Source organism: Eptesicus fuscus, chromosome 16 (genome assembly GCF_027574615.1).
Source record: "Eptesicus fuscus isolate TK198812 chromosome 16, DD_ASM_mEF_20220401, whole genome shotgun sequence".
Classification (NCBI taxonomy): domain Eukaryota; kingdom Metazoa; phylum Chordata; class Mammalia; order Chiroptera; family Vespertilionidae; genus Eptesicus; species Eptesicus fuscus.
Window position 1 is genome coordinate 29,780,368 of NC_072488.1, and position 12,505 is coordinate 29,792,872.

A 12,505-nucleotide genomic window follows, 5' to 3' on the forward strand; every position below is an offset into this window, starting at 1 on the left:
GTTAAACAGTATTGAAGCACTGTGCCTACAGGGCAGAGCCTAAGCATCACACTAACTAGATGTCTCATTTTGATCAGAAACTGTAACTCTAACTAACCCACCATTAGATACTTTCAGATTTCTCCCTGACCCCTTGCCATAGGTCCTAAAACTCATAAATATCATACCTAATAAAATGGTAATATGCAAATTACCATCACTCCGCTACGCCCACGATTGGGCCGGCTGGAGGCGTGGGGGGCGGGACTCAGGGTGGCCGATTGGCTGGTGGTAGGAGCAGGGGGCAGGGACTCTCGAGTCCCCGACCCCCGCTCCTCCTGCCGGCTTAAACGGCCGGCGCTGCTTAGGCCGGCGCTGCAGAAGACGCTGGTGGCGGAACTCGGGGTGGCCGACTGCATGGCTGCTGGCACCAGTTTTCCGCCAGCAGCAGTTTTCCTCTGGCCACCCGCCCGATCGGAGCGCCTCCCGATCAGAGTTCCTCTCGGGGTGGCCGATCGTGCTGGCGGAAGGCGCTCTGATCGGCGGGTGGCCAGAGGAAAACTGCTGCTGGCGGATAACTGGTGCCGGCAGCCAGGTGAAGGAAAAGTCTATTGCACGAAACTTCGTGCAACGGGCTCCTAGTTTTATTATAAAATTGTCTGAAAAATATTATACACAGTAAGTAAAATCATTAGTTTTAATACCAAGGGCTTTAAATGTCTCTGAAATATTAATTTTCAGATTTTTAAGAATAAGAGCTCAATGATAAGTTATGAAGAGCTGAAATTTTATTACATATTTGAACATTGAACAAAAACACATGAAAAGACTCACCCTCAAATGTAAACATTTTATGCACATTTAGCCCTAAGAAAAAACTGGTTATACTAAAAATCAGAGACTCAGAGTTTGGAAAAATAAAGATTAGGACAACACTTTAAAAATACTACATAGCAAATATATTCTTGGAATTTATTAAATTAAGTATCAGAATTTCCACCTGGTTTTCCATATCCACCCTATTTCTGCCTGTATACACACATTCAAACTCTATCTCCACTCCATAGGCAGCAACTATAGTTCTAACCAGCGCCGAGTTCAGTCAGGATATTAACAATGCCTCCATCATTTGGTCCTCTGGACATTAACAATACCTCCATCACTTGGCCTGTCTTCATCGCTGCTTTTATCAAACAGCAAAGGACCATCAGAGATGGACCCGCTGACCCATGCCCATCTATTTTAAGCCGTAGGATCATAACAGGACACAGACTTGACTTCCTTTGGACCCCATCTAGTTGTCTATCATGACGGTAATGCTTTCATAACCTTTCTCTCAAAGTTGGTCCCCAGAGCTTCTTATCATAGCTCACTTGATCCAGTGTTCAGTCCTCTCTGACTCTAGATTCAGAATGAGCAACTGTAAAATCAATGAGGCGGTGTCTCATTAACCTAGGACTCTAAGGTCTAAATTTCACAGACTATTTGACAACCTATGTAGATAATAAAAAAGAAAAGTACTATAATATTAATAGAATTGGCAATCACTGCTTCATAGGATTAAAGCTGCCCTCTGATTTGGAGGCTGAATGGAGCTTGAATGTTTGTATGTGATATTAAGTGACACAGTAATACATACCTTTCTGCCCTCCCAGTCTCCTGATGAGTATTTTAAATGTGGCAAAATGCCTATTTATCCCAATAACAACCTAATTTTTTTAACTGAGGTTAGGTCTGTTCTTGCCTTTGCAGAAAGAGAGTCTTTTTAGGCAGAGAGACTATCAAGGAACTGCAAAAGAAAAGAAAAAAAAAAACAACAAGAGCAAAATGATTCATTTTCTACATTCTTTTTTTTAAATTCTTTCCTGAGTTCACCTGTGTGAAACCAATATCAATTCTTCACAAAAGTGACTGAAGAGATAAGAATGAAATATAAGATAATTCTTTTATAAATATGAGATGTTCAAATAAAATAATAATAATAAATTCTAGCACTGTGTGTACACTTCCAGTGAAGTTTTAATTCATTCCATTCTAAGCTCATAAACACATAAACACAGAATCATAGGTGAAAATATGCCATGTTTAGCAATAGAAGCACCATCTGGTTAGATAAATGAATATCACAAATTAAATTTATTGGTGATGAAATTGTAATAAAGTAATGTAAGTTGGGTTTATAATATTTTTTACCAGGAAGGCCCTAGTTGCATCGAACTAATACCACCCATAAAAAACCTAACCAACCAATCAAACAAAAATCATCTTTTGTGCCTATAAAATCATGAAGACTTTGTATTCCATGCCTCTTAAGTCTTGGTAGTTTTCAGAGTAAGACAGAGTAAGTGTTAAGTAGCTTCGCTGATTTCTCCATCTTGAATAACTGCCAGTTCGGGAACTTCGTTCATCCTCAGGACCTCTGAATAGAGCAGGTAATTATGTAGGCTTCTGGGAAGTGGCAACTGACAGATAAAATTATCAGATCGTAGGTGTTCTGGTTTTAGAATGGACCGAATTTCCAAACGACAAAGGTGGGTCAGGGATGGAACAGCAGCTGGAGAAACAAATAAAACAAGGAATATTAAAAAATTTTAAACATTAAGGTAAATGCCTTTTTTCTCTCATCTCTATGTAGTAAAAGAGAAGTGATATGTTACGCAGTCTTTGAAAGACTGCTTGGGCCAGGATGACCGCAATAAACCCTCTTTTACAGTCTTCACCTGGTTCCTCTCTCTCCAGTTGCTGGCCACACATGCAAAGCCAATACCCAGGGCCATATAAAATTAAATGTTCAAATTCTAAAAATCTGGCAATACCAGCTGGTACTTAAAAAAAAACACGGATGAACTAACCTTAAAAATGATAGTTCACAGCAACAAACGTTACATCCCATTTTTACTCTGTTTCTTTGCAAATCGTCTCCATCCAGACTTAGAACATCCTATATAATAAATATGCAATATGCAAATTGACCCTCACGCCCTCACCAGATGGCTGCCTACAACCAGTCCAGCAGGGGGATTAGTGAGAGACAACCAAACGACTAAACAAGCAGGCTGCATGGGGTGACCAGGCTGGCAAGGGGGTTAGTGAAGGACGACCAAACGACTGAACAAGCAGGCTGCGTGGGGCGAACAGGCCAGCAGTGAAGTTAGTGAGGGACGACCAATGACTGAACAAGCAGGCTGTGTGGGGCGACCAGGCCGGCAGGGGGGGCAGCTGGGGCAACCAGGCCAGCAGGGGCAACAGTAAAAGGCAACCAGGCTGGCGGGGGGGCGGGGGACAGTTAGGGGTGACCAGGCCAATGGGGGGGGGGAGGGTGCAGTTGGGGGCAACCATGACGGCAGGGGGGGCAGTTAGGGGCAATTAGGCTGGCAGTGGGGGCAGTGAGGGGTGACTAGGCTGGCGTGAGGGGGGGCAGTTGGGGGCAACCAGGCCTGCAGAAGGGGACAGTGAGGGGCGACCAGGCCAGCAGAGGGGCAGTAAGCGGTGTCTAAGCAGGCAGGCAGGTAAGCGATTAGGAGCCAGCGGTCCAGGACTGTGAGAGGGATGTCCAACTGCTGGTTTAGGCCCGATCCCCAGGTTTGGGCCTAAATCAGCAGTGGGACATCCCCCAAGGGGTCCCGGATTAGAGAGGATGCAGGCTGGGCTGCAGGGACCACCACCCTCCCCTTGCATGAATTTCATGCACCAGGCCTCTAGTTAAGTGAATAAATGTGTAGCTTACAAAAGTTTTTCTCTTCTTGTCCATGACATAGAATGAAATTTCAAAATTGACACAGAGAGAAAAGTGCATGCCATATGCCCATACACTTCACACACATTCTCTTTTAATCTTCATTACCCTATGCTACAGAAATAAGAAAACACGGGTTTAAGTAACTTTCCAAAGGTCATACATCTAACACGTGGTAGACCTAAGAGTGACCCCAAAGCACGAGTGTGAATGCACATACTAAAACCACTGCGCCAAAGCTAATTACCAATTAAAGGATAGTCCACACACACTTAATTAAGAATCATACAATACCAGTTTCATTTTCCATGATGAAAAGTATTCACTAAAGAAAATGTCCACGGACATGGAGAGTACTGTAAATAGCTAGAGGTTTTATGTGAATCAAATGGAATGCCTTTTATTAATCCAAAAAGTCTTGTATAAATCCCCATGAACAGTAACAATGATTAGCAGACCAGGATCAGAGCAACAAGGACAAATAGTATCAAGAGTCCAGCTGATACCAGACCAGCTGGTATGACTCCAAGTCGAGGGTTCCTTAACCCTTTGCACTTGCTTCCTTTTTTCTTGATTCCTTTATTCTAATGCTAACCGTGTCGACATCCGAGTGCAAAAGGTTAAACTGTAAATCCTTATAGGGCCTGGATCATACTAATTCTCTAACATCTTTAATATCTTCTAAACCACTAAAGTTAATCCATCATCTTATAATTTACTTTAATTAAGCTTATTGCTTTGAGTTTAGTTTAATTTACTCAAGTCTGGGAAACTCCTTGAACCACAGTGTTTCAAAATGCCAAATAAGAAATGCAAAACAATGATCTGATTTTACATAAACCTAAACCTAAGTCTAAAAAAAGATGAGTATTTTTTTTTCTTTCTTTTAAATATATGTTATTGATTTTTTACAGAGAGGAAGAGAGAGGGATAGAGAGTTAGAAACATCGATGAGAGAGAAACATCGATCAGCTGCCTCCTGCACACCCTCCATTGGGGACGTGCCCGAAACCAAGGTACATGCCCTTGACCGGAATCGAACCTGGGACCCTTGAGTCCGCAGGCCGACGCTCTATCCTCTGATGTCCGGAGCCAAGAGTTGATTAAAGGGTTAGCTCTGACCTTACTTTAGCAAGTTATCTAAACAGAAACTCACAGAAACCAGGCCCACCTCCTCTCTCTGAGAACAAAGCATTCTTTCCTTAGTTACCCTTTAACTGCCAAATTCTTTATCTAGTCACCTCCCTTTACAACCTTAGTTAATTGCCTAAGTCCACATGATCCCTTCAGCCCCCATCTCCCCTAAGACATCCCCCCTTCTAGAAACCACATATAAGGAACGCTGTAAAAATAAAATTTCGAGGCTTGATCAGAAACCCGTTTGTCTTGCCTCCTTTCTCTGCGTCCCTTGTCTGTTTTCATTCCCTTAGGTGCGCTGCCTCGATACCCCCGTTAGAAGACCCCGCAGGTCGGGGAAATATTGGCGCCCAGACGAGGGGCACGAGAGTCGGCTCTCCGGGGAACATCTGCACATCGGTCTGGCCGGACACCCTCTTGAGTCGCCGCGGAACGCCGCGAGTGAAGACTCTGTCACTTGATCGCCGCGGAGCTGCCCGTCCGTGAGTATGATCTGATTGTAGTTGAGTTTTGCAGATGATCTTTTCAGACAAGATTTCAGAGAGAGTGAATTCCTTGTGAGAATGAGTTTTTGTGCCCTTTGACGGATTTCCTACACTTTGAGTTTCTCGATTCAACCTCCAGTCCGCTAATAAGCACTCGTCTCGCCGATCCGGGAAGGGTTAAAGGTACCGAGATCTGGCCGAGCGAGATCTCTGAATCACCCTGAGGAGTAACTTGTCTCTGGTTGGTTCCTCGCCACGTCTCTCGCAAACCCTGAGCTTGCTCTGTCTTAGTGGTCGCTAACCTGGCATGGGGCTTATACATCCCGACCTATGATACGCGAGCAGGGGCCTTTGGGCAAACAGAGATTGTTGACGAGACAACTGTCCTAGGCAACGGAAACTCAGGGCTGACCTGGCACGGGGTTTATACGTCCCAGAGGCTTACGCGGAGGAGGCAAAAAATTGAGAAGCTCCCACATCAACATGGGCACCTCTCTGTTCTCACAAGGTATTCCTCGGTGGGCTCAAGGAGTCCCTCAGGACGCAAGGAGTAAGGGTAAAAAGAAAGGCATGTCCCTGGTTTCCACTAGAGGGCACCATCGATTCAAAGCGATGGAAAAGAGTGGGCGACGCCCTTCAGGATTATTATGAGACTTTTGGCCCAGAGAAAATTCCCATACCCGCCCTCGGCTTGTCCGTCGGTCGCGGTAAAAATGCCAGAAAACCCACCTCAAAAGGATCTTATGGAAGAAATCAAAGAAACTCATCCTACCCCTAGCACTAAGGTCCCCGGTATCTATCCCTCACTTAAAGGTTTAAATAAGATCCCCTTAGATGATAAACTCTCCCCGGAAGATCAGCAACTGCCAATCTTTTTCTTTCCTTAATAATAAATAAAGAAATAAAAATAAAAATTGCAAAATAAATAAAATAAAAACAGATGCCAGACCATTACTGAATCTTCCCCCTAAGAAGGTGGTGGGGGAAGGGAGACACGTGGCGATCCAATATGGACGCCACTCCCCAAGAAAGCCACTTTGAAAGGCCTCATCTTCGCCATCTTTATTTATTTTCCAGCTAATGGCTTAAAGCTTTTACAAATTCATAAATGCATCCGGGATTTCTGTGCACATGTAGAGGGAAAAGACCAGTTTAAAAACGAGTGCGCATAGTTTTGAGCTGAACTTAACTCTTTGCTGTGTACAGAATAAAAACCCGAGACTGTTTTGGCCTTGAGAATGGCGGAGATGAACCAGAGAAAGAAATACAGACTAGTTCCCCAAGGCCATCTAAGATAGCTCTTTTGAAGTTTCCCGCCCGAGGCAGGTAACCAGCAAGTAAATAGTCAAGTTTACATATGAATGGCTGAGAATTTGCTTCTTGACTTCCCCAGCAGGAAAATTGTGACCTTTTGAAATTTAGTGGCTGGGCCAAGCCTATCGGCTGGAAATTTAAAATAACTTGGAAGTTTACTAAAGCAAATGATAAATTTAAATTAAATGTATTGAAATTGATAATACTGAAATGTTGATCTAAGTATGCCTAGTATGAAGTCTAGATGTTATAAGTTAACCTATTAATTGAATATGCCTTATATTTTATGTGAAGTGTATCCTTAACAATGTAAAAGTATTATTGATTTGAGAAATGCTAAGTATTTAATTTTGCTAAGATTTAAAACTCTGAAAGTTTAAGGTCTCTTTTTTCTTCATTACAAGGTTTTAAAGCTACACCCTTTTTTATGGAGGGAGGGATGGACACGCCCTTCCCCTAGCATGCAGGTAGGCTGGTTCCCGCCAGCGGCCATTTTTAAAGAATGTTCATTTGCATTTCAATGGCTACACCTTTTGCTAGCTGACCTTCCCAGAAAAGGTCAAATGGTTTTTCCTGAAAAGGTGGCTCATTTAAAATCAGCTTTCCACCAGTAGTCATTTTTTAATACTTATAAGTTTGCTTCTCAGTTTCCCTAGGCAGAAATAACATGGTTTAAAGTTGACTATTAGATTTTAAAATTTATTCTTAAAGCTATAAAGGTGTTATTAATCTAAGAACTGCAAATATTTGACTTGCAAGCTCTGAAAGTTTAAGATTCAGATTGAATTGTGAGAAATTATAGAATTGTGGTAACTAAATGCCTAGAGTATTGCAACTTAATTTTTGAGAAAATAAAATGTTTTCTCTTAAATAATTAGAAATTCAAAATATGTTACTTCTTGGTCTGATTTTAAAAAGGAAATTCTGTGATATAGTTTAAATTTAATTGACATTCTTTAAGATAATTTAAGTATATAATCTTTAAATCATATATATTATATATTTGATCTTTCCAGGTGTATTTCAAGGTTTTGAGAATGGCTTTTGAGACATTTCACTGGGCCCTTGAGGTGTATTTCAAAAGTCTATTCTCTCTTAAAATAAATATTTTTTTAATTAAACCGATTGATACTTGAAGTTGCATGGAAAGCTTTATCAAATAAAAATTAATTAATATATTTTACTTACATAGACATATATTAAATGTTATGGAAGTTTTTACCTGTAAGAAGGGTAAAAACAATATATTTCTTAAATATAGCCAAAATTTTCAAAAGCAGTAGAGTTTCATAGAAAAACAAAAGCCTCAAGTAGCCTGCATTTTTGTATGGGCTGGAGGTGGGACACTGCTTATGCTTTTGGATCAGACCAATAAAGTATCAAATAAGTTTGATGAATAAGTTTCTTTGCCTTTTTAAATTAAAGATACCTACTTAAGTTACCTTATAAATTAGATTTTTAAAATATAATCAATGTCTCATAAATTAAGTTACATGAGAAGCCAATGTTTTTATAAGTAATTGAATCCTGACTCGTAGTAGCCTGCATTCTTAATTAAGCTAGAGGAGGAGCAACATTTGCAGCTTGTGAGACAGCCGCCATCTTGCCTACCCCTCTGGCCATGTGGTTACTGCCCGCCATCTTGAAATAACAAAGGCCAACCCCTTTCTTTAAATAAGCCTATGTCTTTATAAGCAATTTAAATAAATCTTTTAAGAAAGTTACTGAAGCCTTCCCATGATCCCTCTGTATATGCAAATAAGCCTAAGAGGATACTTTAAAAATATAATTATAAATTTAATAAAAATAAGAAATTAAAAATTTTAAATTCTCTTTCACTAGTATTTCCAGTGTAAACTAAAATTATTGTTAAAATGTTAAATCTGAAAATAAATTAGTAGTCAGCCTTACTGTAAGAATAGCTAGCTAGTCACTTGAGGCTTACCTTTTAAGCTATAACATACAGATTGCTTGTTATAAAAAAAAAAAAAAAAGAAGACAAAGATTCTTAGGTGAAACTCTGTAGCCTGAAAATTATTTTGGAAGGAAATAAAGAGAGGTTTTCTTCAAATATCATAGAGATTGTAATTGATAACCAATGCATTAGGCCTCAGAAGGTGGAGATAAGAAAAGATTAAATTACTTTTAGAAATTATTAGGAGACTTTAACTGGTTAAAACCTTTTCTATACAAAAAGAAATTGATAGCCAGTTTGAGATTGAATTGCCATGGCCTAGAACAAAGAATATTCTTACATGATATTTTACAATTTCATTATAATTTTTGATATTTTACAACATCATATTGTACAATTATCCCAAACTTACAAATTAATTCTTTGAATGTTTGGCAGCAATTTATAAGGATATGAAAGGATTTAATCCCTTCCACTGTGTGGAAGGCCCCCTAGGAAAGCATTTGAGCATTCTATATTGGCCCTTCTTGCTCCTTTTGCCAAGAGAACCCTCTTCTCACAATCCAATTGCCCACAGCTGTTGCCTGAGTTTTCGGTTCATGCTGAGGTTGAAGCCTCATAGTGGCTGGTACCCCAAGATCTGTGATCAATGCCGGGGCCCCACCAGCAGGCAAGGGGATCCCAAGGCAGGTGCTGGGCATGGAGGCCATAGGGGCATAGGATACCAAGGAGACAAAACTGAACCTCACATCACCCTGCTTGGCCCCGGAGGATGGCTGGTTAGTCAAAGACGGGTAAGATTCCTCAAGGGAGGAACAACCTAAGACAGGCACAGTCGCAGAGGGGCCATCAGGAGAGAACTTGGGGGTCAACAGAGGTGGGGCACAGAACCTCACCCCCCAACATTGCAGAGGCTTGAACACTCGCCCCTTCTGAGGGAGTTCTCCTGCCCCATGGCTGCTTCGCGCTTCCCATGCCCAGCTCAGATCGGGACCCAGGGAACATACAGAGACTTGGCCCAGCTCAGATCTGGAAGAGACCCAGATAACAAGAGACTTGGCCTAGCTTGGATTGGGACCCAGGCAACAGAGAGTTGGCCAATGGCAGCTACCCGATGTCTAAATCTAGCCTAGCACCAGGAATGATCAGGGCTTTCTCAAGGATACAAAATAATCCTTCCATTAATATTTACAGAGTAAACTAAGATTGTTGTTAGAGTATTAAATTTAACAATAAAATAATGAAGTTTTCAAATTAATGTAATTAGCTAAATGAAATAAGTAAATATTCAAAAAACTTTTAATTGTACAAAAGCTGTTCCTAAAGTATTAACCAAAATTTCTATTGATAGTTCATTTCATGGTAAAATTACTTAACATGCAATGAACCTAAAGCAGTCACATTTTTGTGCAAAAAATTAAAATTTAAAGTTATCAAGACTGCATTATAAAAATCTTCCAAAGCCTCCTAATAATTAAATAAAAATAAGGGAGGATAGTGGAGTAATATTCTGTAAGGAAAAATATCCTGAAAGTAAATTACATCTAGAAATTTTTTACTTTGAAAATTAATTTTTATTTGTAATGCAAACAGCAAGACACCCATTAAAAACACACATGGTGTCAAAAATATACCAAAGGAAAATTGTTTGGGCAAAAATCAAAGTCTAATTTATAGAAAAGAATTCTTTATTAACCTTTGGTCGAGAATATGTTTATATTTCCAGAAAACTCCAAAGCCCATATGGATTCCTGCAACAACAGATCTCAGAGAGGACCTGATAGGACTACTGCAGCCACAGAATAAGCAGTGGCCCCTGAAAATAGGAGAAATAGTCCAGAAATAAAAATAGTAAAGATGCCTTGCCATGCTAGCAGTCAGCACCTGTGCATTGCTGCAGGTTGACCAAGGGCAAGGAAGGTCGGTGTGCATGCTTACAGACCATGTGTGCACACCCTTCTGCATATAAGTCAATGTTTGATGTTTTGTGTTTTTACCAGAACCCCTGACTTGAGGGTCTTGCTTTATTTCTAACACAGGGAATAGTATTAACTGCCACATTAAAAGAAATTGTTATACCTCAGGCATTAACCATTTTTATAGATGGATCCAGTTCTAGAAAGGCTGGATCTACTGCAGCAGGAGAGCAAATATCTTTCAAGCTTTTTATATTTCAGTAGAAATACAAGCTCTTATTTGTGCCTTAACAGATTTTGCTACAGAGCCCATCAACCTATAGTAATAGTGCTTATGTGGTAAGTATGGCCAAAATTATTGTAACAGCTACTATAGGGCACACTAATTCAGAGGAAACTTTTCATTTAATTTTCAGCCTTTTAAATGTTATTAGAGAAGAACAATGTCCATGTTTTATTGGAAGCAATGTCCTCAATGTGTTTATCCACCTCTCTGTGCCAACTTTAGGGGGTAAATCCCCGAGGACTTAAACCTAATCAAATTGACAAAATAGATGTTACTCAATTGTGGAAAGAGCCAATCGTACTCTTAAAATCATTTATTAAAACAAAAAGGGGGAGATAGGTGTTATGTGTCACCTCTAAAGAGGCTCAGTCAAACCTTTTATACTTTAAAAAAAAAAATTTTTAATGCAAAGGATTGTAAAGCAGGTGAAAGGCATCAGGCCTCCTGTACAATAGCCTCCACTGAGTCAGCTAGGTGAAAGGAATCATAAACCAGATAAGAGTTTTATCAGATTCAGTAATAATGTGGGGAAGAGGTTGTGTTTTATATCTTTTCAGAAGGAGCAATGCAGCCAATTCGGGTGCCAGAGCATTATGTCTGTCACCACAATGGACCCAGAGAAGCCCCTATGTCCTGCCCCCAGGAACGATGCTGCTTCTACACCAACAAGTCTGGCATCGTCCGAGACAAGCTACAAGAAGACCTTGTCAAGAGACGAAAAGAGCTATTTGAGAACCCGCTCTGGAGTGGACTTAATGGACTCCTCCCCTACCTCCTCCCCATCCTTGGTCCCCTTGTTGGTTTTCTCCTTATTCTTACATTTGGCCCTTGGGCATTTAGAAAAATAACTGACCTCGTAAAACAGCAAATAGATTCAGCTTTAGCAAAACCCATTCAGATTCATTATCAACGCCTGGAAATGGCCGATAGGTGGGACTCGGATTGCCAAGAGCACGAGCACCTCCGGACCCAGACTCTCTCCTTCCCTACGGGGACAGCATCTTAACCAGAGGGATGCTTACCTACGCTCTAGCCAGAGCCAGAGGTATGGGTATCGAACCGAGTGCAGAGCAAAGCATTGCAAGGGAAGGTTGGGATATTTTCCAACCTCCTCTGGATTTCCCTGAGAGTATACCTGGTTTGCATAGAGGTTGACATCGATAAAATAATGGCTCTGCCTCTCCTCCCCAAAAAGGTGTCAAGAGCCACACACAGTGGGTATGCAAAGCCCACGGGAGGAACCAGGTCAATATCTCCTCTGTAGATTAATGCCCACTCCCGTTTCTTAAACAGAGAGGGAGGAGATGTCCGGAGCCAAGAGTTGATTAAAGGGTTAGCTCTGACCTTACTTTAGCAAGTTATCTAAACAGAAACTCACAGAAACCAGGCCCACCTCCTCTCTCTGAGAACAAAGCATTCTTTCCTTAGTTAACTGCCAAATTCTTTATCTAGTCACCTCCCTTTACAACCTTAGTTAATTGCCTAAGTCCACATGATCCCTTCAGCCCCCATCTCCCCTAAGACATCCCCCCTTCTAGAAACCACATATAAGGAACGCTGTAAAAATAAAATTTCGAGGCTTGATCAGAAACCCGTTTGTCTTGCCTCCTTTCTCTGCGTCCCTTGTCTGTTTCCATTCCCTTAGGTACCCCCGTTAGAAGACCCCGCAGGTCGGGGAAACTCTGAGCCAAATCTGTTTCGGTGAGTATTTTCTTAAACCATGAGTCATAGACTCCC

At 41.0% G+C, this 12,505-nt stretch overlaps 1 protein-coding gene across 4 annotated transcripts in view; it reads right to left on the minus strand.

Annotated features, from left to right (window-relative positions):
- Positions 1-747: 747 nt before the first annotated feature.
- Positions 748-12,505, minus strand: part of ASB3 (ankyrin repeat and SOCS box containing 3) — a 103,769-nt gene continuing 92,011 nt past the window's right edge. For all 4 annotated transcript variants that reach the window (XM_028139919.2, XM_054728282.1, XM_054728280.1 and 1 more), the window contains one exon: positions 748-2,533. In XM_028139919.2, coding sequence (XP_027995720.1) covers positions 2,328-2,533 — 206 coding nt within the window. In that variant the 3' untranslated portion in view covers positions 748-2,327. The remainder of the gene's footprint in view (positions 2,534-12,505) is intronic.